The 26,943-nt window shown below is 51.2% G+C and overlaps 1 protein-coding gene across 4 annotated transcripts in view; it reads left to right on the forward strand.

Moving 5' to 3' along the window:
- Positions 1-26,943, forward strand: part of IQSEC2 (IQ motif and Sec7 domain ArfGEF 2) — a 359,223-nt gene that overhangs the window by 159,586 nt on the left and 172,694 nt on the right. For all 4 annotated transcript variants that reach the window (XM_078664507.1, XM_078664509.1, XM_078664510.1 and 1 more), the window contains exons 3-4: positions 12,827-13,213; positions 14,242-15,089. In XM_078664507.1, the coding sequence (XP_078520633.1) occupies positions 12,827-13,213; positions 14,242-15,089 (1,235 nt within the window). The remainder of the gene's footprint in view (positions 1-12,826; positions 13,214-14,241; positions 15,090-26,943) is intronic.

Consider the following 26,943-nt stretch of genomic DNA (forward strand, 5'->3'; position numbering starts at 1 on the left):
GATAAGATGATGGGTAGAGGGCTATCACAGCAACTCAGAGCACGGTCATGGCCATCGAAAGCAGGCATTGGAAATCAACCATTGACAGTGATATCTGTGCAGCAGACTCCCTGCTTGACCTGCTGGGTGGGCGTTGAGAGGCATTCTATCTGTACTGTACTCGTCATCACCTAAACCACAATCACCTCTAAGTCATGCCTACAGTCGATGCTGTTGAGTGGATCAATGCTTGAAGACTACCCGTTTGAAAATTCTGGGGCTAGATGCGATAATTTCAGAAAGCCTAATTGTGAAAGAAGACTGTCCCCCCTGAATGTTTGCTGCAGCCAATGAGCGTGCTGCATTCAAAGGCCAAGTGCAACTAGTAGCAAACAAATGACCTCTGACCCTGCACAAAGAGAAACCAGGAGAGCTTTTAGAAATGAGATGCTCTAGTGTCCTTTCCCCGTGCCTGTCCTTGGTTTGCCAAGGCTCCTCCTCAGGTTTGTGCCCTAAGACCCCCTGATGTGTTGCTCAGATACCAAGCATGCCTTTTGAGAGGCAAGCATGCACTTTATGGAACAGTGTTCTCTCCAGCGACGTGCAACCCAGTAAACTTGACCTCCGGTCCAGGAAGCTATCTCTAGGTCAGTAAGAGACTCGGGCATTGCCGCCAGATCCTTAGTGAGGTATCGTACCAGGGAACTGAGGCATTGTGGGAGAATTCAGGGCTAGGCCTCCATCCAGAGGTCAAGCGGCGAGGATCTAGAGGAGATAAAGTGAGGGAATGCAGATGAAGCAACCTTTTCCGTGGCTGCGATGCCGCTTCGTTAATGCCACTAAGGGTTGCCTTTTTACAGGGCTGTGAGGTGGAGAACATTGGTGTCAAGCTCTGTGTTTCAGGGCTTCGAGGTGAAGAACAGTGGTTCTGTGTTTTGGCCAAGCCAAACGGTGTTGCACCCTCTTTCTGTGGTGAAGGACAGAGGTCTCGAGCTCCAGGCTTGGTTGTGTCCTCCTTTGTCACTCTCTTTCAGGGCTGTGAGGTGAGGGACAGTGACGTCGAGCTCTGGGTTTTGGGGTCACCAATTAGTGTCGTCCTCTTCTTGGGCTGTGAGGTGGGTTTATTTTACTCCCAAGTTTGAAAGTTGAGAGTAAAATGATGTTTGTAGCTTGAGTGGCTGTAGATACCCATGCTCTGCGTACTCCTGCTTTGTAGTGTTGGGCCAGGGCATTTGCGTTTGTTTCTTCAACGTTGTTTTTGACTCTCAAGTCCAATTGTGGCTCCACCCTCACCCTACAATGCGCCAGGACAAAGGCCACAAATGAAATTGTTTTCTTCCGTCATCGGGTTTGAATGCTTGAGTGCCCACGCTGTGACAGTCTAGTCTTTTGCTTTGAACTTTGGTGCCAGTTTTTGGAACTTTGACTGCAGAGATGAAAACAACAATTGCTGTCTTCCTTGGCACCAGCTGTGAGGACAGCCAAGCACTGCACCTGGGGATTTCTTGCCAGACCTTGACTGGAAACCTTACAATTGACCAGCATCGCAAGGCATACAGGAGCATCAGGTCAGGCTACTGAACATGAATGACCACCTTTCTAATTGTGTCCCGGCTGAAATGCCAGAAACCGGTCCTCGGAAGCTTGTTTCCGGTCCAGGGAAGGCATGGCTTGGCAGTTCGAGCTGGACTGTTCCCATGAGGCACAGGGTCAGACTGATTTGCATATGGCCATGTCTGAACTGGGGTGGCAGAGTGGGCTAAAGAACAGTGATGGATTAAACCCAGATCTGTTGACTGGGGGTGAGTGTTTGATTGGTTCAGATGCTCCGTCCATCACCAACCCCTTTTGTACCACTTCCTACAAGGCATTCCACTTTAAGAATACCTTTGTGTACTGAAGAGTGACCCGCTGGCTGCATCACAAGAGGCGTGCCTGCCATCGCCTGAAACCACAACATCTGCAGGCGAGAAGATGCCAACAGCACCTAGGGGAGGAAGAAGACCTGTCGGGACTTCCAGTCCAAGAAAGGGGGGAGAGCCCATGGATGTTGTCCTCCGAGGCCACAGAGTCAAGCACAAAGAGGTAAAGCCACCATCCCAGAAGCCCTTGGGACCGAAGACCAGGAACCTCATCCTCCTTCAGGTGCAAGAGTGTCAATCCCAGCCGCTTGGACCCCCAAAAGAACCTCGGGTGGAGGCAGAGCACTGGTCCCACGGAAGTCTGGCATCGATCCCGAGCCCCGCTTTAGGAGGCACTAACCTTCAGGTCCAGCTCCACCAGGGGAAACTGCTGGATCCCCAGAGCCCCCTTCAGGTCCAGCTCCACCAGCAGAAACCGCTGGATCCCCAGAGCCCCATTCAACACTAGATGCCAAGACATGCCACCCATTGCCACCTCCTTGGTGTCTAGGTACCGAAATGCCATTTTCTGCACTGAAATAACCACAGAAAGTTGCAGCCAAACTGTCCCCAAGGTCCACGCCGAAAGAACAATTGATGCTGAGATCAGAGTCGAGCAAGAGCCCGCTTATGCTTCAGCGGTCAGATATCTGGGAGTCTAATCAGAAAAAGATCTACATCCTCCCCTTCACAGGAAAGATCCATTCCAGACCTGCACACCTCTCGGGATCTCTAAGAAAAGGAGGGTGGTCTTCTAGAAAGGGCCCTCTTTAGAGCCGTCCACCCGAATAATGGTTAAGTACAGGGCTACCAACCCACTAGCACTCTCTCGTGCCTCTTGAAGTCCTTCTCCACCACACCCATGCCCTTTCACACCTACTCCAACTTCACCCCCATATTTCCCACCATAGCCACTCCACACAGAGTCCCGGAAGCCTAGTATTACTCTGGAAACTCATACTACTAGCCTTAGGGCGGAGAGGACCCATGGGACAACTTCAGGGCTATGAACTGCAGACCTACCCTGCTAAGGCTTCCCCTCAGACAACGCTTCTGTATATCATGTGCTAATCCAGAGGGCTGCATGCCAAGGCATCGTTTAGATGCTCGTGGTCCAGACGGAGGTTATCTTTCTCATAGAGGATTGGAGCGGTAGGAAAGCGAGAGGCGGCCAGGACCGCTATGCACTAGCAAATCGCCAACTCTATTGGCTCACTCTCCGGTATGAACACTGGGAGGAAATGGAGAAGCACATGCCTGTGGCCCAAAAAAAGGGGCCAAGAAAGTTCACCAACGGAAAAGTAATATGAAAAGCAAATATAAGATGCATTTTGGTTGCCGCAGACACCCACTCCTAGGGCATAAATATAGGCGCCCTCTTGCATCGTCTTCCTTCTGTATTTCTGGCTTCTTGCCAGAAGTGCAATAGCACGTATGCAACATCAAATCAAGAAGGACTTGGAAACAACCACACCAGCGGTGACCTTCATACCTCTAAACCCAGGTCTACTCTTCGTGAGCTCCAGACCATAGGGAGCGCCGAAACACCATCGCCCGCCCATATTCAGGGCTCATAACACTAGCAGCAGCCCTTTCAGGACCCAGAGCCCTCTGAGACTTTTGGTCAAGTTACAGAGGCAACAGGCGCCTGCTTCAAGTGGGGCATCTCTACTGCCGAACAGGGTCTCTCCCTCCACCCCGACCACACAATACCTGTCCCTAGACCAGACGGAGGTTTCTCCTTCCCTGGTGGGAGAGAATTACCTCCTGCACAAGGGTTCTCTTGGTGGTGGAACAGGGGGACTGTCAAGAGTTCCTCACCACAACACTACTCTTTCTAGCTCAGCACCCCATTCTCAGCAGTGACCACATGCAGGTGCTCAAAGAGGAGGCGCGTGGCTCCTCACTGAGGGGGTCATCGAGCATGTGCGCCAACATCATCACAGTGAAGGAGATGCTTCCAGACTTCTCAACCCCCAAATAGGACGGGCACCACGGCCGAGCTTGGACTTCAGGCCTCCAAACAAATCCATTCTGTCAGGCATTTCCATATGACAATACTGCAAGACCACAAGCCCCTGCTCTCACCAGTGGGCTTCAAGGCAGCTCTCAGCTTCAATGGCGGCTAGTTCCACACATCGAGCCCACCACTGGTACTTGCACTGTGTGGTACGCGGACAGTGCTACCAGTCGACAGTTCCACCCTTCAGGGTCAGTCCAGCTCCAGGGGTTAGGCGCTGGTGGCAGCACATCTATGCAGAGGTGCGAGAGCTGTACGTCCTAACTGGTTCCCAAACCATCTCAACATCTGACATTGGACACCGTGCCCAGAGCCCAGTCACATCGACAGTCTACCTTGGCTTCAGAAAAACCTCGACAACTGGCCCCAGAGCTGCGACGCCTAGAGACACCATATCAACTCCATAACACCTTCTTCAGCATCAAAGTCAGCCGTGAAACAGGCATCGACACTAAGCAAATGAATTGCATCCCTCAAAGCACTGGGACAGTCTTGATGTCAGGCAGAGGAAAAGATACATTCACCCTGAGAAAGGGTCATGTCTGACCACCTCCCAGAGTAGGAGCCTGACAGAGACGAACTAGGAAGACACCGCTCACATTTGATGAGGCCATAGTGGTGGAAATTCCAATCTGCCACACACCTAAAAAAACAAACAGGTCCACCCCAACCTTCAGCAAAACCATCAGCACACCCTGACTGTGACCAGGAAGACACGCGTGTTCCTCCTGAACCTTGTGAGGCTCGCAAGCCAGTGGATGAGGGAGTCGAGCTCTGTCGCGACTGCAGCTTGGACTCCCAGCAAGACACATCCTTGGAGCCTTACCCATGGAGGGCTTCCTAGCCTGCTGATGCTAAAGCATGACCCGCCATCACTGGGGGTCCCAACAGCCCCAGGGGTATCTACCAAATGTCACGCGGTGGATGCTGTGCCTTGGTGTCTTTCCATAACTGGAGGAGTGGATGGATTAGAGGAGCAGCTATTAGCAATGCCTCACCCACACTCCACAAGCAGCGTCACTCAGCCAATAGAACCTGTCTTAGGAGTGATAGATATTGAACACTATGACCGGCAAAGTCTGTGCCAACGATGAGAGAGAGACAACATTTCAAATGCTGCTTCCCCGTCACCAGGCCTTGCAGCCTTTGACAGTGAGAATGATGGCTCCTGCTTGCAAGGGTGCCAACCTCTGGCTTGCAAGAGTGTCGACCCAGGCAGTGCTCAGAAGTGACTGCTCACTGGGTGACCGAGTGCTGGTAGAGCCCGGATAGCGATGGTTGGGTTTAAACTGCAATGCCATGGGGAGCAAAAAAAAGATGCATTAAGGGCCCAGATCTCTGTACTGGGTGAATGTTTGACATTAATCAGCGTTCTGTTCATTAATTGTTCTTTTTGCGGTATAGCCCGGATTCCAGCATAAACGAAAATATTGAATAACTACAACTTGTTACTGGGCAGGTCATTGTCTGACCCAAAGCCGCAAGTGACCATTACCCCAGAGGGCTTGTTCACAGGGTGGGACATACAGCTGGACTATTGGACCATCCAGGGGTCTGGACCCCACTGCAGCTGAGGTTACGCATGAATCTGCTAGCACGAGTGTCCGTGCAGATGGCACAACACACATTCCACCCAGTGACTCGCAACAAAGCAGTGCTCGTCTGCAACCATCATACACTGTATCCAAAAACGGAGTCACACCTTCGCCCCAGTGTCAATCTTCGTATAGGAGAGGGGGAATTGGGCCATTCACCTTCAAGCCCTTCTTCAGGCGAAGCATCTGCAACGAGAGGACAGTGACGGGGGGTCTTGTACAGCAGGATTCAACTGACACATGAATGGGACATCTCAATCCCTAGGTGATTCATTTGTGCTTTCAGTCATGGGAAACACTAACTATTGACCTCACTGCCACTGCCCAGGCTTCACCTCCGGTACACACACACACAGTCCCTGGGTAATGTTCTCTGGATAAATTGGTCCGGGATATTTGCCTATGCTTTTCCTCCACTACTATTAATTCCGTACGTAGTAAGAAAAATGAAGCAAATGTTATGTCTTGCGAGACATGTTCTAGTGTCTCGACAGGCATAGAGTTTAGAGCCGCTTCCCCTATGGGAGTGGGCACACTTGCATCCCCACACACATCCCTCACAGGCGTCACGAGTGACGTGAGCCTGTTAATAAAAGGGCCCTGGTGCACGTGCTCGGGGCCAGTTGTAGTATCCCCATAACGGTGTTTGTGTCAATACATTATCAGCATGAGGGCCTAGGGCCCAGGACACAACAGCACGGACACATGCGGATCATCTTGACTGCATCCACGTGAGCAAAACAGCTGTGGATTTCTGCTCTAGAAGAGATGTTTGTTCACTCCCGTGAGACATTGTCTCAGTGAGTAGATCTGCTCACGCAGGATCAGCCGTGCCACTCAAACATCAAGACACTGAATCTATCAAACTTGCAACTTAGAACATGAATTTTGGGGAGATTCACCTTCCAGAAGAGTGTATGCTCCTTCTAAAAGATGTTTATAAGCCCAGTACATAAGCTCGCTATTCTTCCAAGTGGAAGAAGTTTGCCCACCATGGTTTCAAACAAAGTAAGTAGCCCAGGCTTCCGTACCGGACATCCTCTACGTACCCTCCTATCATGGTCCTTTATCAGTTACAAAGCACTGTGGTCTCTGGGTTGGAGGACGTCCACCCCACGCACTCCCAATGTCTGAACTGTGCGAAGCATAAAGCGAAGCGACACTGAACTTCTTCCCGGGCGACTCTTCAACCGATGAAGAGTGTTTCAGTAGAGCACAAGTGCAGAAGGTCTTAAGGAACAGGTTCCCAGTCTGCTCACATTGGGTCCACACCAGAATAACTCCTGAGGCATATTGGGTTTTTACTGGACGCAGCCTTGGCATAGATTGGGCTTGCTTATGCCCCACAAAACTAGTACCTGGTGCAGGCTGGGCACAGCCAAGGCCCAGACCTAGCACATACCAGTTCACACTGGACCCTTGCCAGTCTCACCACAGGGCCACACACCCACCATCTGTAACTTGTAATTGCTCCCTCCATGACAAACCATGTGACCCCTTTTGGGGGGCGTTGCTGGCTTTCTTTTCCTCTTCAGTGTGGCTCAGTGGGCCCACTGCCTGGAATGGGCAGATGTTTCAATTAGAACCCAGTTGTAAGCTCTGTACCCAGGCCGGCATCATAAAGGTTGGAATGTGGCAGCAGAAATTTTGAGCTCAGGGACTTCAGCACAACAGGTATGTGACAGTTTTCAGCTGCCTTCCAGGTTCAGACTTGCCTTGGCCTTCCTCTGGTAGCAAATGAAGAGCAAAGAATAACTTGTGATGTTTGCAGCCTGAGGCAGGGGTACAGCAGCATGTGAATTGTGGTAGAGCCACGGGTTCCGCACGCTTCCTACTTCGACGCTTCAGGTCACAATTGCCACTTCTTTTTGCTTGCCTGACTGCAGCCCGCAGGAAACAACTGAATGTGTCAGGTGTCTGAGAGCAGAGAGTGGAGGTAAGTTTGTGTGTTAGCAGCTTGAGGGCAGGCGAGAGTATAATGTATTAGCTGAGTGAGGGCAAGAGAGGGCTGTTAGCAGTAGGGCCCTGAGGACGGGGGGCTCCATGTGTTACTATCCAAAGGCATGAGTGACGTCTGTGTTAGAGTGTGAGAGCACAGGTAACTTCACATGTTTACATCTGAGAGCATGAGTGACTCCGTGCATTAATGTCAGAAGGCAAAGGTGCGTTACTGTATTAGTACCAGGGGCTTGGGTCACACCTTGTGTATTAGTATAAGGGCATGACTAACTCCTTGTATTACTACAGAGTGCAGGGGTAACTCCTTGTGTTACGATGAAGGTATGGAGGACATCGGTCACTCCTTGTATATAATCCATATGAGGGAATGGGTCGCTCCTTGTGTTAGCACGGAGGAAAGGGAAACCACTTGTCTTATCAGCGGCATGAGTAAATCCTTGTCTTAGTACGAAGGGTATAGGTGACTCCTTGTATGCGGTCACGGGTAACTCCTTGTCCTATCAGAGGGCATGGGTAACTCCTTGTCCTATCAGAGGGCATGGGTAACTCCTTGTCCTATCAGAGGGCATGGGTAACTCCTTGTCCTATCAGAGGGCATGGGTAACTCCTTGTCCTATCAGAGGGCATGGGTAACTCCTTGTCCTATCAGAGGGCATGGGTAACTCCTTGTTGTATGAAGGGTATGGGTGACTCCTTATATGCGGTCATGGGTAACTCCTTGTGTTAGCACGAAGGAAAGAGAACCCCCTTGTCTTATCAGAAGGCAAAGGCAGCTTCTTGTCATAGTACGGAGGGTTTGGGTGACTCCTTGTATGCGGTCATGGGTATCTCCTTGTCTTAACAGAGGGCATAAGTAACTCCTTGGCTTAGTACGGAGGGTTTGGGTGACTCCATATATGCGGTCATGGGTAGCTCCTTGTGTTAGCACGAAGGAAAGGGAAACTCCTTGTCTTATCAGAGAGAAAGGCTTACTCCTTGATGTAGTACGGAGGGTGTGGGTGACTCCTTGTATGTGATCACGGGTAACTCCTTGTCTTATCAGAGAGAAAGGCTTACTCCTTGATGTAGTACGGAGGGTGTGGGTGACTCCTTGTATGTGATCACGGGTAACTCCTTGTCTTATCAGAGAGAAAGGCTTACTCCTTGATGTAGTACGGAGGGTATGAGTGACTCCTTGTCTTATCAGAGGGCAAGGGTAACTCCTTGTTACTGGACGAGGACATGAGTAAGTCTTCATATTAGTAGAATGGGCTTGGGTTACTCCTTTGTGTAAGCAGTGTAAAGGCAATGGTAGTGCCTTGTCTTAGTACCATGTGCATAGGCACTTGAAGTTCTGAGGAGCGCGGGTAATGTTTTGAGGGCATGGGTGAGGCTTCTTGTTTCCAGTGTGGGCTTGACCTCCTGTGTTTGTAGACTAACAGCATCAGTTAGCTGGTCCTTGCCATGCAGTGTGCCGACAGCAGTACTCTGAAGGCAGGGTCTTCTTCTTATGTTAACCTCATCGCTGAGTCAAGGTTAGTTTGAGGGTTGGTGGTACTTCTTGTTTTGGTAGTCAAATAGCAGGTGGTTGTTTGCATTAACTGTCCCTGACTAGCTCACTCTTGTGGGAGTTTCGGGGCAGATTTGTGGTAGTAGTTTGTAGGCAAGGGTTGTTACTGAAGCTGGCAGGCACTGCCAGAACTGCCATCTGCGTTTGTTGTCTGCAGGCTATTGCCAGTATAAGGGCAGTATCCGTTGGCTGCAGTGGCAGTCTCATGGAGGGACTGTCTTCTGGTGGTGTCCACTTGTTGTGTTGGCAGGCTCCTGGAGGGACTGTCTTCTGGTGGTGTCCACTGGCTGCAGTGGCAGTCTCCTGGAGGGATTGTCTTCTGGTGGTGTCCACTTGTTGTGTTGGCAGGCTCCTGGAGGGACTGTCTTCTGGTGGTGTCCACTGGCTGCAGTGGCAGTCTCCTGGAGGGATTGTCTTCTGGTGGTGTCCACTTGTTGTGTTGGCAGGCTCCTGGAGGGATTGTTTTCTGGTGGTGTCAGCTGGTTGCAGTGGAAGTCTCATGGAGGGATTGTCTTCTGGTGGTGTCGGCTGGTTGCAGTGGCAGTCTCATGGAGGGATTGTCTTCTGGTGGTGTCCGCCTGTTGCAGTGGCAGTCTCCTGGAGGGACTGTCTTCTGGTGGTGTCCACTGTTACATTGTTAGTCTCCTGGAGGGATTGTTTTCTGTTGGTGTTCGATGGTTGTGGTGGCATTTCATGGAGGGATTGTCTTCTGGTGGTGTCCGCTGGCTGCGGTGGCAGTCTCATGGAGGGATTGTCTTCTGGTGGTGTCGGCTGGTTGCGGTGGCATCTCATGGAGGGATTGTCTTCTGGTGGTGTCAGCTGGTTGCAGTGGCAGTCTCATGGAGGGATTGTCTTCTGGTGGTGTCCACTGGTTGTGTTGGCAGGCTCCTGGAGGGATTGTCTTCTGGTGGTGTCCACTGGTTGTGGTGGTATCTCATGGAAGAATTGTCTTCTGGTGGTGTCCGCTGGTTGCGGTGGCATCTCATGGAGGGATTGTCTTCTGGTGGTGTCCGCTGGTTGCGGTGGCATCTCATGGAGGGATTCTCTTCTTGCGGTGTCAGCTGGTTGCGGTGGCATCTCATGGAGGGATTGTCTTCTGGTGGTGTCAGCTGGTTGCAGTGGCAGTCTCATGGAGGGATTGTCTTCTGGTGGTATCCGTTGGTTGCGGTGGCAGTCTCACTGAGGGATTGTCTTCTGCTGGTGTTCAATGGTTGGGGTTCAATCTCATGGAGGGATTGTCTGCTGGTGGTGTCCGCCTGTTGCGGTGGCAGTCTCATGGAGGGATTGTCTTCTGGTGGTGTCAGCTGGTTGCAGTGGCAGTCTCATGGAGGGATTGTCTTCTGGTGGTGTTCAATGGCGGTGGCATCTCACTGAGGGATTGTCTTCTGCTGGTGTTCAATGGTTGGGGTTCAGTCTCCTGGAAGGATTGTCTTCTGGTGGTGTCCGCTGGTTGCAGTGGCAGTCTCATGGAGGGATTGTCTTCTGGTGGTGTCAGCTGGTTGCGGTGGCATCTCATGGAGGGATTGTCTTCTGGTGGTATCCGCCGGTTGCATTGGTAGTCTCCTGGAGGGATTGTCTTCTGGTGGTATCCGTTGGTTGCGGTGGCATCTCACTGAGGGTTTGTCTTCTGCTGGTGTTCAATGGTTGGGGTTCAATCTCATGGAGGGATTGTCTTCTGGTGGTGTCCGCTGGCTGCAATGGCATATCTTGGAGGGATTGTCTTCTGGTGGTGTCTGCTGGCTGCAGTGGCATCTCTTGGAGGGATTGTCTTCTGGTGGTGTCCGCTGGCTGCAGTGGCATCTCTTGGAGGGATTGTCTTCTGGTGGTGTCTGCTGGCTGCAGTGGCATCTCTTGGAGGGATTGTCTTCTGGTGGTGTCTGCTGGCTGCAATGGCATCTCTTGGAGGGATTGTCTTCTGGTGGTGTCTGCTGGCTGCAGTGGCATCTCATGGAGGGAGTGTCTTCTGGAGGTGTCGGCTGGTTGCAGTAGTATCTCACGGAGGGATTGTCTTCTGCTGGTGTTCAATGGTTGCAGTGGCAGTCTCATGGAGGGATTGTCTTCTGGTGGTGTCCGCTGGCTGCAGTGGCAGTCTCATGGAGAGATTGTCTTCTGGTGGTGTCCGCTGGTTGCGGTGGCAGTCTCATGGAGGGATTGTCTTCTGCTGGTGTTCGATGGTTGCAGTGCTGTCTCATGGAGGGATTGTCTTCTGCTGGTGTCTGCTGGTTGCAGTGGCAGTCTCATGGAGGGATTGTCTTCTGGTGGTGTCTGCTGGTTGCAGTGGCAGTCTCATGGAGGGATTGTCTTCTGGTGGTGTCTGCTGGTTGCAGTGGCATTTAATGGAGGGATTGTCTTCTGGAGCTGTCAGCTGGTTGCGGTGGCAGTCTCATGGAGGGATTTTCTTCTGGTGGTGTCCGCTGGTTGCGGTGGCATCTCATGGAGGGATTGTCTACTGGTGGTGTCCGCTGGTTGCGGTGGCATCTCATGGAGGGTTGTCTTCTGGTGGTGTCCGCTGGTTGCGGTGGCATCTCATGGAGGGATTGTCTTCTGGTGGTGTCCGCTGGTTGCGGTGGCAGTCTCATGGAGAGATTGTCTTCTGGTGGTGTCCGCTGGTTGCGGTGGCATCTCATGGAGGGATTGTCTTCTGGTGGTGTCCGCTGGCTGCAGTGGCAGTCTCATGGAGGGATTGTCTTCTGGTGGTGTCCGCTTTTTGCGGTGGCATCTCATGGAGGGATTGTCTTCTGGTGGTGTCCGCTGGTTGCGGTGGCATCTCATGGAGGGATTGTCTTCTGCTGGTGTTCGATGGTTGCGGTGGCAGTCTCATGGAGGGATTGTCTTCTGGTGGTGTCTGCTGGTTGCAGTGGCATTTAATGGAGGGATTGTCTTCTGGAGCTGTCAGCTGGTTGCGGTGGCAGTCTCATGGAGGGATTTTCTTCTGGTGGTGTCCGCTGGTTGCGGTGGCATCTCATGGAGGGATTGTCTTCTGGTGGTGTCCGCTGGTTGCGGTGGCATCTCATGGAGGGTTGTCTTCTGGTGGTGTCCGCTGGTTGCGGTGGCATCTCATGGAGGGATTGTCTTCTGGTGGTGTCAGCTGGTTGCGGTGGCATCTCATGGAGGGATTGTCTTCTGCTGGTGTCAGATGGTCGCCGTGGCAGTCTCATGGAGGGAGTGTCTTCTGGAGGTGTCAGCTGGATGCATTGGAAGTCTCACTGAGGGGTTGTCTTCTGGTGGTGTCCGCTGGTTGCGGTGGCATCTCATGGAGGGGTTGTCTTCTGGTGGTGTCCGCTGGTTGCATTGGAAGTCTCACTGAGGGGTTGTCTTCTGGTGGTGTCAGCTGGTTGCAGTGGCATTTAATGGAGGGATTGTATTCTGGAGGTGTCAGCTGGTTGCGGTGGCAGTCTCATAGAGGGAGTGTCTTCTGGAGGTGTCAGCTGGTTGTGGTGGCAGTCTCATAGAGGGAGTGTCTTCTGGAGGTGTCAGCTGGATACCAAACATGCACTATGTGACCACGTGTTACCTCCTTGGAGTGGCATTTGTGTTCCATAGGTTTGTATTTTGAGTGTAGGAGATGGTGGGTTTGGATGGTGTCAGTTTGAGGTAGTCTGTCGCTTGGTGTCTGGGGAGATGGTCTGGTGCTGGTAGTCTGAGGAGATGGTCTGGCTCTGTCATTCTGAAACAGGGCCCCAGTGCTGGCTGCCTGATGTGATGTCCGGCTGCTGACAGGTTACACGTGGTCTGCTTCCTTCCAATCTGCTTTCGAATGATATCCTTATGTTCGCGGAGTCTCCCATTTTGCTGCTGTCCCTTCCTTTGTTTCTCTAAACAGGTGGAGATGTTGGAACGCAAGTATGGTGGGTACTTCCTGAGTCGGCGAGCTGCACGAACCATTCAGAATGCCTTTCGACAATATCGCATGAATAAGAACTTTGAGCGGCTTCGTAGCTCTGCATCAGAGAGCCGCATGTCCCGGCGCATTATTCTCTCCAACATGCGGATGCAGTACTCCTTTGAAGAGTACGAGAAGCACCAGAACGCTGCTTACTTCGAGGGCAAGCCTGTGTCCCTGGATGAGGGGGTGTCTGCAGCGGCGCGGACGCAGGCTGAGAGGAGTCTCCAGTATGGCAGTGCCTGCAGTGGCATGGATGGGGAATCCATCACCACTTCTGGGGAATTCTCCGAGACCACTGAGCTGGAGGATAGCTTCTCGAAGCAGGTGAGTCTAAGACGGTTCTGACTCTTAGCATGTGTGGGATCTTCAAGCCATTCATTCTTTCTTGGGGCCAACTCTTGCATTGAGACAGGGACATCAGAGCACAGTGAGCCTTTCAGCAAGTCTGAAGACTTTTTGTCAAAGCAACACAGGAGAGTCAGACAGGGTCTGTGGGCTCTGCCACGTCCACCTTGGTTCGGTGGGCTCTGAAGGACTGAAGCCATGTTTTGAACTGAGGTGTTTGACGAGAGAAATTAAGCATTGCCGCAAAGGAGATACATGATAAAAGCTGCTGCTTCCGAGCCGGCTGCCTCATGTCACTTATCTTCTAAAGAATATCTTTCTTCTTGTCACCTCCTTTACTGCCCTACTCAATCCAACATCCCATTGCCTTAGAACCGAGGATGTCCTCTGTTTGATATAGAACAGTTTGCAAAGTGCTTTAGTCGATGCGGGACGTCTGGGGCAATGCTGTGTACGCTACCTTCATCACTTCATGGTTCTTCAGGGGCACTGGTGTGACCCTAGAACAGTGATGCAGTCCTTTCACTTGTTTCTGCTGAGACTTAAGGGAATTGACAAATCCCTAACAGTAGTCACCAAAACCTAGAGAGTGCGCGTTGGCTTTGTGCAGCTGTTTTGGTTTGTGTTTTTGTGTTGTCTACGTGTTCCTGTGGTGTCAGTGTTCCAGACCCCGCTCTGTACCAGAGGGACCTGGAGCCCACCTTCTCAGCTCCATCCTACACTCACTGTGAGCACTGTTGTCTGTTGTCGATGCGAGTTCTCCGTAATTAGAGGGAAGTCTCTTGGACTAGAGAAGGACTCGCCGCCTCCCAGGGATAGGTTTCTGGCAGGCGCCTTCTTCATGATGTCTTGGCTCAGTGAACTGGAGAGCATGCTGTGTTGTGGGATTGTAGAACATTCTTCCTCTTAAAGCGGATTTCTTTCCAAGGACTAGCTCCATATTAGAGTAACCGTACTGTCCGTCTCACTTCATGACCGCCATTCTAATGCTGTGACTTCTTCCTCAGGTCAAGTCCTTGGCGGAATCCATCGATGATGCCTTGAACTGCCGGCCTCCTCACTGCGCTGACCGCCGGGAGGACTCAGGAGTGCCTGAGAAGGGGGAGGGCAAGGACAAGCGAGAGGACAGCACAGCCACCTCTTTCAGTGATGTCACGCTTTATATGGACGAAGGTGTCCCCGTGTCTCCCATGTCTCTAGACCGATCACCGAGCTCGGACCAGGATATCCATGTGGGAGCGGGCTCCCGGCAAGAGTACTGGGCGACCTCATCCAGGGAGGACAGTCGAGAGACCGGCAGCCGCAAGAGCACACCGTCCTGCATGGATTGCCGGGACTACCGACTGCGGGGGGCGCACCTCCCATTATTGACCATCGAGCCCCCCAGTGACAGTTCTGTGGATCTCAGTGACCGTTCAGACAGGGGCTCGATAAACAACAGACCAGCAGTGTATGAGCAGGAGAACTGTGACCCCCATGGCACCATCAAGCATGTGCACCCCCAGGGCCCACCGCGGCCACCCATACCTCTCAACGCACACCGTCACTATCACCCTCACCCTGAGGCTGTGGCAGCGGGTAATGGCAACAGTGCAACAACTGGACTCCACCCCAAGTCAGACCCTGAAATCTCAGATGGTGATAATGACAGCCTGAACAGCACCACTAACTCCAACGAAACCATCAACTGCAGCACCGGGTCCTCGTCACGAGACAGCCTGCGGGAGCCTCCAACGAATACTATGTGCAAGCAGACCTACCAGCGGGAGACCCGGCACAGCTGGGACTCACCCGCCTTCAACAACGATGTTGTTCAGAGGCGGCAGTACCGCATCGGCCTTAACCTCTTCAACAAGTAAGTGCTGAGGTCATGGGGTGGGCTTGGGGGCACTGGAGATGGTATATTGCCTGTGTCTAGAGTGTGTACGTCTTTAATCTGTGGTCCTTTCCTACACACTAAATGTAAGAAGAAAAGGGGTGTTCTTGTGAGGTGGTCACTAACACCTCCTTCCATGGGAGGTGAAGGGGAACTGGGGCGTGCTTTATTCCAGAGGCGGTGAGAGGAGGTGGTGAGGCTTCTTTAGGGACACCTGTGTCAGAGTGTTGTTTCCAGAGTGCTGATACTAGAGAGGGTAATAAGGGAGAAGATGGCTAGAGATTGACCCCTGTGTAGTTTCTCCCATTAGGTCCTTCTCAGAGGTACCAGTGACGGGCAGGACGTTGGGTTCTTATGTGTGGAGATTGACACTGCTGCCTTTTCAATGAACAGGGAATGTTATGATGAAGGGTGCTGGAGCTGCAGAAGTGTAGAGCTGCTTGAGTCATAACTTTGCCTACTTCGGCCATGAGGGGAGCAGTGTGCTGAGTTTCTGGGCTGCCATGTTCTTGGCAGCATGGGCGTTGGTTTCTTTTTAGATCATGCATCTAGTTAATGAAAGATAGGGGGTTACTCTGTGTTCGAGGCATGTGGGCTACTGAATTCATAACTTAGCATAGATCGCCACCTAGTGTTGGGTCCAGATGTTTTCACCTTGTTGTCTTTGGAAGAGTCTTCGAAGTATCACGAGATAGGTGACTCCTCCCCTGGACTATAGTGCGCATGGGCATCTTCACCATCCTCAGATTGTTTTTCTCCGCCATTGGGTTCGGATGCACTTCGACAACTCCAACTTCAGGATCGAAAGTTTCCTAAGTTCTAAGGCCAAAAACCACTCGACTCGACAACTCTTTCCATCCATCTCTGGTAGTCGACGCGGGCCGTTGGGCCTTTTCGACGCCACGTGGGCCTACCGCCGATGGAAAGAACCCCGTTTAAAAGATGCCCACAATGTCGTTCCAAGTTTCCTCATAATGACAAGCATACAGTATGCAACAAGTGCCTGTCTCCGGAGCACAACGAGAAAGATTGTCCAGCTTGTGCTCAGTTCCGGTCGAAGAAAACTATCCGGAACCGAAGAGCTGCTCGACAAGAGATGCAGCGACAAGCCCCTGAACCGGAAAACATTTTCAACGACGAACATGAACTTCCAGAGGCAGCGGACTCTGACCTAGAGCTAGTCACCGTAGAAGACCAGTTGGACTCCGATGAAGACCTCCCACCGGGGTAAACCGTGAGTACTAAAGCCCCTACACTGCCTCCACCTCCAGACAAGGCTCCAGTCAAAGCATCGCCAAAAGGCCTTAGCCGACGTCCGAAACACAGCTTCAGAAGCCCGGCCTTCCGGCTGGGCTCCGAAGACCATTACCAAGCCTTCCGGGAACCCCTGGACCGAGCAATTCCCTTTCCAAAAAGGCCATAGACTCAAAGACTGTTCACAGCCTAAGACGGGCCACGACACTAGAAAAGTCGTCGATCCGAAAAACACCGGCAAACCAAAAAAGGTCGTCGATCCGAAAAAGACTGTTGACCAGAAAAAGGGCGTCGATCCAAGGAAAACGATCGACCCAAACATGGGCGTTGATCCAAAAAAGACCGTTGACCCAAAAAAAGGTAATCGAGCCGAAAAAAAGGAATCGACTCGAAAAAGGTCGTCGATTCGAACACTGCCTCCGACCAGAAAAAGGCCGTTGAACCGAAAAAGGCAATTGAACCGAAGAAAGTCGGCGACCCGAAAAAGACCGTCGAACATAAGAAGGTGGTCGAGTCCAACAAGGCCGTCAAGCCGAAAACAGCTGTCGAGCCGACAAGAGACGTTGAGCCGAAAAAAGCTCAAGATAAAAATAAAAACAAGCAATCGACCAATCCAAAAACATCGGCACCGAAGCCACGGACAGTGGAAGAAGAACTTTTTCATCCTGAACCAGTGAGCCCAGACCCAAATAGACTGCATTTAGACCCTAATACAGGACATATAACAGTCTACAATAAGAACAAGAGAAGACTGGACACTGAGGCTCCTTCTCCTGCTCCCTCTAAGAAAAAGGACTTTGACATGCCTTATGTTCCATATTCTCCTACACCTCCACATTGTGATGAGGAAGAGGACATATGTGAAGACCCTCATCAGGACTTCATAGACCCTGATGATCAGGGAAACCAAGATCACACTTGGGACGATCAAAATGACCCTAATGACCCAGATGATACACAACCCATACCAGGTCCCTCCACATATCCCATTAAGCCATCCCCTACTGATGACATGGTTGCTTTTAACCAGCTAGTTGACAGAGCAGCTCAGTATCATGGTGTAAGCATGCACACTGACCCTATAGAGGAGGATTTCCTATTTAATACCTTCCCAACATCAGAGAAGAGTATACGCACACTCCCTATGCTAAAGGGAGTACTTAAGCACGCACCAGGCATCTTTAAAGACCCAGCCAGAACGCGTGCCCTCAATCCAAGAATTGAAAAGAAATATAAACCAGCCCCTACAGACCCCTCTTATATAAAGTCTCAGTTACCACTAGACTCTCTAGTTGTTTCTAATGCCAGAAAAAGGGTGAATTCTCAAACAACAGGTGATGCCCCCCTCCTGACAAAGAGTCAAAAATCTTAGAAGCCTCAGGAAAGAGAGTGGCCTCTCAGGCAGCAAATACCTGGAGAATCGCCAATACACAAGCTCTTCTAGCACGCTATGACAGAGCACACTATGATGAACGGGAGGGATTATTACAACACCTACCAGAACCTTATAAGGCAAAAGCTAACGACCTAATTCAAGAAGGGAAATTCATCACTAACGCATCTATAAAATGCGCCCTTGATGCGGCCAATACAGCCGCTCGGTCTGTCAACACTAGTGTGTTGCTACGCCGGCATGCCTGGCTCGGCATCTCAGGTTTTAAAAATGAAGTGCAGTCTACCATACTTAATCAACCCATTAACCAGGATTTCTTATTCGGCCCTGCGGTTGATACCATCTTAGAAAAGATGAAGAAAGATACTGACACCGCAAAGTCCATGGGTGCACTTCAGTTTCAACAGTCTAGGAGCTCTTTTCGTCGCTCATCCTTTCGAGGCTCAGGCAAAGGCAACACATCCCAAACTTCTTCTTCATTTAAAACAAATACCCAGGGCACTTTTAATAAAGGCTCCAACAGAGGAAGCTATAGAGGAAATAATAACAAAGGCAGAGGACGTGGTAATAACACCAGAGCCTCCGCCACCAACAAACAGTGACTTGTTCACACTCCCTCCAGACCACTTCACACCAGTCGGAGGCAGAGTAACACAATTCCTACCAGTCTGGAATGCCATTACCACAGACAGGTGGGTGAAACAAATTATCCAGTATGGTTACTGCCTGGAACTCACTTCTACTCCCCCCAACATACCACCCAAACACCGTCCAATGTCAAAAGAACACATCACGCTGTTACAACAAGAGGTGCTGTCCATGCTACAAAAGGGAGCCATAGAGGCAGTCCCTTTTCAACAACAGGGCATAGGGGTATTCTCTCTATACTTTCTTATTCCCAAAAAAGACGGGTCCCTCAGACCAATATTGGACCTCAGACCTCTGAACCAATATATACTTTCAGAGCATTTTCATATGATCACTTTACAACAAGTACTCCCGCTACTCCAGCAAGGCGACTTCCTCGCTACATTAGACCTCAAGGATGCATACTTTCACATACCCATACATCCAGCTCACAGAAAATATCTCACGTTCACAATAGAAGGTCACCATTACCAATTCAAAGTTCTTCCCTTCGGGGTAACTACAGCACCAAGGGTTTTTACAAAATGCCTAGCAGTAGTAGCAGCACATCTCAGAAGGCAACACCCCCATGTGTTCCCCTACCTCGACGATTGGCTCATAAAAGCCAACTCATACGTACAGTGTTCAAACCATACGTCTCAGACAATCCAGCTTCTGCACAGTCGAGGAATTTCCATAAATTACCCAAAATCACATCTGCAACCCTCCCACATACAACAATACCTGGGAGCAACAATAGATACCTCAGTGACGAAGTCATATCCAAATCCAGCCAGGATATCCAACATACAGTCTCTCATTCAAAAATTTCTGCCACAACACTCTTTGCCAGCGCGAGTGTTCGTGCAGCTCATAGGTATGATGGCCTCCTGCATATTCATTGTCCCTCATGCCCGACTTCAAATGCGTCCATTGCAGGAATGCCTAGCACGGCAGTGGAACCAAGCTCAAGGACAACTAAAAGACCTAGTGTTAGTAGATAGTCGCACTTACAACTCTCTGCAGTGGGGGAACCCACAAAACCTTTTACCAGGGGCGACTGTTCCAAGAGCCGGTTCCACAGGTAGTATTAACTGCGAACGCATCACTGACAGGCTGGGGGAGCCCACCTCCTTCAATACACAGTCCAAGGGCTCTGGACAGTCAAGCAATAGACACTGCATATCAACCACTTAGAGTTGCTAGCAGTATTTCTAGCAATGAAAGCCTTCCCGAAATACGTGCGCAACAAGGCTGTGTTAATCCGGACGGACAACATGACAGCCATGTACTACATCCAGAAACAAGGAGGGACACACTCTCCACAGCTGTCTCACCTAGCGCAGAGCATATGGAAGTGGGCAATTCCAAAAAACATCTTTCTCCTGGCATAACACCTGCCAGGGATAGACAATCCGATCTCAGATCTACTGAGCGACACAGCCAACAAATACACGAATGGGAGATTCACCCTCAAGTCCTCCAACCATTCTTCCAAGAGTGGGGGCATCCAGAGATAGATCTGTTTGCCACAAATGAAAACTCAAAATGCCGGTCCTTTGCCGCCAGGTTCCCACATCCGTTGTCACAAGGCAATGCGATATGGATGAACTGGTCAGGCAGATTTGCGTTCGCTTTTCCGCCAACCCCACTGATTCCATTAGTGGCACGCAAACTAAAAGAACAGTCACTCACAATGATCCTGGTTGCTCCCACATGGGCAAGACAGCCATGGTACACAACACACCAAGACACCAAAGACTGTGCCTCACGCCACAACTGCTAACGCAGAACCATGGAGAAATCAGGCACCCAGATCCCAATCAGATGAACCTGGCGATCTGGCTCCTGAGGTCTTTGAATTCGGATATCTTAACCTGCCTCCAGACTGCATGAACATTATCAAGGAGGCATGGCGTCCCACTACCAGAGCATGCTACGCAGCTAAATGGAAAAGATTTGTTATTTATTGTAATAACCAAATCAATCCATTGGATGCCTCCATCCAAAACATAATCTGTTACCTGCTACATCTTCAAAGATGTAACCTAGCACACTCATCCATGAGGCTACACCTCGCTGCTATAGCAGCATATCTGCAAAACAGGCAACACGTGTCCCTGTTCAGAATACCACCTATTAAAGCTTTTATGGAAGGGCTTAAAAGAATTATCCCTCCAAAGCATCCACCTTCGCCAGTCCGGAACCTAAACATAGTACTTACCAGACTCATGGGGCCACCTTTCGAACCACTCCACTCATGTGAACTACAATTCTTAACATGGAAAGTGGCATTTTTAATTGCCATTACCTCCCTCAGACGAGTGAGTGAGCTACAGGCACTAACCATTCAGGAACCCTTCATGCAAATACACCAAAATAAGGTGGTGCTTTGTACTAACCCTAAATTCATGCCAAAAGTTATATCCACTTTCCACATCAATCGGTCCATAGAATTGCCAGTTTTCTTTCAAAACCCGCCGTCGGAGGCTGAAAGAGCCCTACACACACTAGATGTCAAAAGAGCTCTGCTATATTACGTGGACAGAACTAAATCATTCAGAAAAACAAAGCAACTTTTTGTTGCTTTTTCTCCACAACATAAGGGTAATCCCATTTCGAAGACAGGAATAGCCAGATGGATAGTTAAATGCATTCAAATATGCTATCAAAAGGCAAATCGCACTTTAACAGTTTCCCCAAAAGCCCACTCAACGCGCAAAATGGGGGCATCCATGGCTTTCCTAGGAAATATTCCCTTAGAAGACATATGTAGAGCAGCTACATGGTCTACCATGCACACTGTCACAAAACACTACTGTGTTGACGTGCAAGCCAAACAACAAGCTGCTGTAGGCCAGGCTGTCCTTAAAACTCTTTTTCAAACAACTGCAGCTGGTACAGGCGACCACCGCTAGAAGAGAAACTGCTATACAGTCTATGCTAAGATATGAATTCAGCAGCCCACATGCCTCGAACGGAAAATGCTACTTACCAGTATGCATCTGTTCTTGGCTTGTAGGGCTGCTGACATTCATATCGCCCGCCCTCCTCCCCGGCGCCTGTCACAGCTGCAGGGTTACCTTCTTAACATACACTTACATGGTCATCTCTTACTTTTCTATACTCCATCTTTGCCACAATGGCGAAAAACAATCTAAGGATGGAGAGGATGCCCATGCGCACTGTAGTCTAGGGGAGGAGTCACCTATCTCGTGATACTTCGAAGACTCTGCCAAGACAACAAGGTGCAAACATCCGGACCCAACACTAGGCGGCGATCTATGCATAAGATGTGAATGTCAGCAGCCCTACATGCCAAGAACAGATGCATACTGGTAAGTAGCATTTTCCTTCCCTCCTGCCAGACCCAGTTTGGGGCGGGGGGCTTCAGGGCCTCACCCTCAGCAGTGGTGCTTGGAGTAGTTTGCCTATTATGTTCCGCTCCTGTGGTCTGTCCTGCTATGACCCTGCAAACTATACAAAGTACAACCCCTTCACCATTTAATACTCAGAGGTAGTGGGGGCGATTGCTCACACTTGCAGACTTCACATGGAAGTAGTCAGGAGTTGCAACAAGCTCAGAACTCAACATTCCCCCAATAGCACAATAAGTGATTGTCCAACCCGGTGCTTGTCTTTTGCGAAAAGAACGTGTTTTAATACATGTAAAACAAAATGCTACACACTACAAAAGATAGGTAATGTTTCACTTGCGGAGGGCCACTTTATCCTGATGTAAGTTCTTCCTCTCCCTCCACTTCCCTTTAAAGACGGAAAAGATGTAATGGGTTGGTGGCACAGATACGGTGCAAACCCCTCTATTCGCCACCCCCAACCGCTAGCATTTAGAGTTATGTCTTAAAGTTTGTGTCCCAAAAGCTCTCTCACCTCAAGCGAGTCCTCTTTAGTCCTTCGTCGGCTGCAGTCCGGCCCTCAGCACGCGTCAGACACTTCGCCCCCTCTGGAAAGGAACTGCACCTGCTGCAAGTGCAGCATCACTGTGACTCGAGTCCAGAAGTAGCAGCTTTAGGAGGCCACCGTTTATATCTGACGGGGACATGCTCCAGCTCCGCAGATGTGGCTGATGGTGGAGACTCTCCTCTGGGGTGAGCTGGACATGAGCCAAAGGTCACAGGTGCCACTGCCAGTCTTCTCCAGCACCAGCTCTTTGATGCACGGTGGCTTTTTCTGCTTCAGATACATTTGCTTCTCCTGAGGCACGGTCTGCTTTGGGCACTCATCAGGACAACCATGTGTTAGATCACACTGGGGTTCAAAGCAGTGTCTTCTTCTTCAGTCTTCAGAATCAATTCACGACAGTTTCTTGGCTTCTGCAAGTAGGAGAGACAATGCTTCAATGTAGGACCATGCTGCTCACTCTCCCTTGAGTCTTTCTGGGAGGACGGACCCCGGCTCAAGGGTCACTCGCTCTGATTGCCTTGGCAGGGTTTACACGCTCCTTCCCCTTCTCTTCAGTCAAGTCCGCTTCTGGCTCCTCAAATCAGGGACCTAGCTTTTCCTTCCAGTTCAGACTCCAGGTGATGTCCGCTTCCCTCTGGGAAGCTGCTGCCAAGTTGGCACAATCGCTGGTTTCACTGCAGTCCTTTGGGTGCTTTGCAGAGACTCCCTTCTTAATGGCCAAGTAGGTCCGCTCTCGGAGTAGTAACCTACAACTAATAAAAGACACGGGACCTCTTTACACTTGTCTTCGCGTTGAGTCAGTAACCTAGAACTCCTTTGCCGTAGGCATCCGTCCGGACAATGAAGACCTGACTGTAGCGCGGGCCTGCCGTACCGGTGCACTGCACCATGCTTGCTGTAGAGAGGGCCCGCTGTACGGGTGCACTGCACGGTGCTTGCTGTAGAGAGGGCCCGCCGTATGGGTGCACTGCACCGTGCTTGCTGTAGAGAGGGCCCGCCGTACGGGTGCACTGCACCGTGCTTGCTGTAGAGAGGGCCTGCCGTACGGGTGCACTGCACCGTGCTTGCTGTAGAGAGGGCCTGCCGTACGGGTGCACTGCACTGTGCTTGCTGTAGAGAGGGCCTGCCGTACGGGTGCACTGCACCGTGCTTGCTGTAGAGAGGGCCTGCCGTACGGGTGCACTGCACCGTGCTTGCTGTAGAGAGGGCCCACCGTACGGGTGCACTGCACCATTCTTGCTGTAGAGAGGGCCCGCCGTACGGGTGCACTGCACCGTGCTTGCTGTAGAGAGGGCCCGCCGTACGGGTGCACTGCACCATGCTTGCTGTAGAGAGGGCCTGCCGTACGGGTGCACTGCACCGTGCTTGCTGTAGAGAGGGCCCGCCGTATGGGTGCACTGCACCGTGCTTGCTGTAGAGAGGGCCCGCTGTACGGGTGCACTGCACCGTGCTTGCTGTAGAGAGGGCCTGCCGTACGGGTGCACTGCACCGTGCTTGCTGTAGAGAGGGCCCGCCGTACGGGTGCACTGCACCGTGCTTGCTGTAGAGAGGGCCTGCCGTACGGGTGCACTGCACTGTGCTTGCTGTAGAGAGGGCCTGCCGTACGGGTGCACTGCACCGTGCTTGCTGTAGAGAGGGCCTGCCGTACGGGTTCACTGCACCGTGCTTGCTGTAGAGAGGGCCCGCCGTACGGGTGCACTGCACCGTGCTTGCTGTAGAGAGGGCCCGCCGTACGGGTGCACTGCACCGTGCTTGCTGTAGAGAGGGCCCGCCGTACGGGTGCACTGCACCGTACTTGCTGTAGAGAGGGCCCGCCGTACGGGTGCACTGCACCGTGCTTGCTGTAGAGAGGGCCTGCCGTACGGGTGCACTGCACCGTGCTTGCTGTAGAGAGGGCCCGCCGTACGGGTGCACTGCACCGTGCTTGCTGTAGAGAGGGCCTGGCGTACGTGTGCACTGCACCGTGCTTGCTGCAGAGAGGGCCCGCCGTACGGGTGCACTGCACCGTGCTTGCTGTAGAGAGGGCCTGCCGTACGGGTGCACTGCACCGTGCTTGCTGTAGAGAGGGCCTGCCGTATGGGTGCACTGCACCGTGCTTGCTGTAGAGAGAGCCTTCCGTATGGGTGCACTGCACCGTGCTTGCTGTAGAGAGGGCCTGCCGTATGGGTGCACTGCACCGTGCTTGCTGTAGTGCCTCAGGAGCTTTTTGACCCTCCCCAGTCCACATTGGCATCCTGGGCTCTTTCTTGGATGTCAAAGCTGACACAAGGGATGAGGTTAGCTTCAAACTTTGTGTTGGAACCAGTGAGTCCTAAGAACGCTCTCTCTTGAGATTGGATAGTGGGCACTTCCCACAACAACACGGATTGGATCTTGGCGTGCAACATGCCAATTGTTCTGTTGCTCACCTGATGCCAAAGTAGAGAACAGAAGACTGCACCACCTGATACTTGGCTCCCTTGATGGTCATTCCCGCTCCATGCATCCTGACCACGGTGGTCTGGTGTCTGGTGTAGATGCTCCTTCCTTCAATTGCAAATCACTGCAGTATTATCCAGGCAGGCCTCACGGAACTCTTCGAGCCCTGACAGAACATGATTCGCCGTTGGAAAGTTGCAGGAGCGTTTTCCAGCCCCACGGGCATTACCTTAACTGGAATAACCCCTCCGGTGTACACAATGCAGTCTTTTCCTTGACTTAGGTGTTAAACCTTTCTGTTAGTAGCTACGGGTCGGTTCAAAGATGCTCAAGAACTTTGCAGCACCCAGATGGCCCATAAGGTCAACGGCTCTGGGGAGTGGATATGCATCTGTCCTTGTGGCTCAGTACTCCACACAAACCTGCCTTGGTTAGGCACCAACACTATTGGGCTGGCCCAGGGCCGACGACACCGATCAATGACATTTCAGCTCCCTCTGCCTCAGTGCATAACTGGACTAAGTAAGTCTTCCTTTTTACAGGCAGACTACTTCCTATGTTAATCTCATGAAGAGATTAGGAAGATTCACCCTTTTCTCCCTGAAACAGCCATCAAAACCTTGGTCAGCTCCTTAGTTTTGTCCACTCTGGACTACTGCAATGGTTTATTCCTTAATGCACAATCCAGAGTCATAAGGAAACTACAATCCATTCAGAATGCGGCAGCACGTCTGCTCTTTGGAAAAACAAAATTTGAGCCCACATCAAAAATCATAAAGGAATATCATTGGCTTACAATCCGGAACAGAATACATTTCAAGTCTTTATGTATAGTTTATAAAGCACTGAATGGTCAAGGCCCACATTTTCTGAAAGAACAACTCCAACGCTATAAACCAAGCAGACTGCTTCGATCAGCCACTCTCAATCAGCTAATCGTCCCACGTGTCAAAACAGTCTCCTGGGGCGATCGCCGCTTCCTGGTGGCGGCCTCGAAACTGTGGAATACTCTTCCCCAAAATATTAGGCAAAGCTCTTCCCTCTTTCAATTTCGCAAACTTCTAAAAACTTGGCTCTTTGACCAATGAACTTCCATCATGATTTAAGCTCTTCTCGTTTCAATAAGTGCAGTTTAGCGCCGAGACGCCTACGGGTATTTGTTGCGCTCTAGAAATGTCAAAAATAAATAAATAAATGAACACAGGCAGGTGTTAACCCTAGAGTCAGTAAGAGCATCTGAAAAAAATTGTCTCAGCACCTGCCTTCATCCTCTCTGTTGCGCTGGCGATAGCTCAGGGACAAGCTGGACTCCTTCCACTGATCCCTCTCTCACGTCCCTGTGTTACAAATCAGGAAGTTTGCCTTCTTCAACTTCCTCTGCCGTAGCCATGCTGTTCACTGTGTAATACCTCCAGGGGTAAGGCATCAGCCTGTTCACATGCAACACCCTCTGTGCATGTATTTGATTGGATTGCTGTTGTGTACAGAGATAAACCCTACTGTCTTGGACTCAGAGACGCCACACACAGGACAGGGTTGCTGTGTACACTGAAAAGTCCTTCTTTCAAGGGCTCAGGCAGGTCACACAGAATCATGAAGACAATCACAACCAACACATCTGCTTATCTTTCAGACAAGCTCACCATCTGTTGTGGTTCTCAGCACCCCTGCTTCTCTCGCAGACGAGCTCACGGTTTCTGAGTATTCTCGGCACCCCCGCTTATCTCCCTGACAAGCTTGTCGTCTCTGGTGGTTCACTGCACCCCGCTTATCTCGCAGACAAGCTCAACATCTCTGGTGGTTCTCAACACCCCCGCTTATCTCCCTGACAAGCTCACCGTCTCTTGTGGTTCTCGGCACCCCGCTTATCTCACAGACAAGCTCACCATCTCTGGTGGTTCTCGGCACCCCCGCTTATCTCTTAGACAAGCTCCACATCTCTGGTGGTTCTCGGCACCCCGCTTATCTCTTAGACAAGCTCCACATCTCTGGTGGTCTCGGCACCCTCGCTTATCTCGCAGACAAGCCCACCATCTCTGGTGGTTCTCGGCACCCCGCTTATCTCACAGACAAGCTCACCGTCTCTGGTGGTTCTCAGCACCCCGCTTATCTCGCAGACAAGCCCACCATCTCTGGTGGTTCTCGGCACCCCGCTTATCTCACAGACAAGCTCACCGTCTCTGGTGGTTCTCAGCACCCCGCTTATCTCACAGACAA

The sequence above is a fragment of the Lissotriton helveticus genome, chromosome 10 (genome assembly GCF_964261635.1).
Source record: "Lissotriton helveticus chromosome 10, aLisHel1.1, whole genome shotgun sequence".
NCBI classification, from domain to species: domain Eukaryota; kingdom Metazoa; phylum Chordata; class Amphibia; order Caudata; family Salamandridae; genus Lissotriton; species Lissotriton helveticus.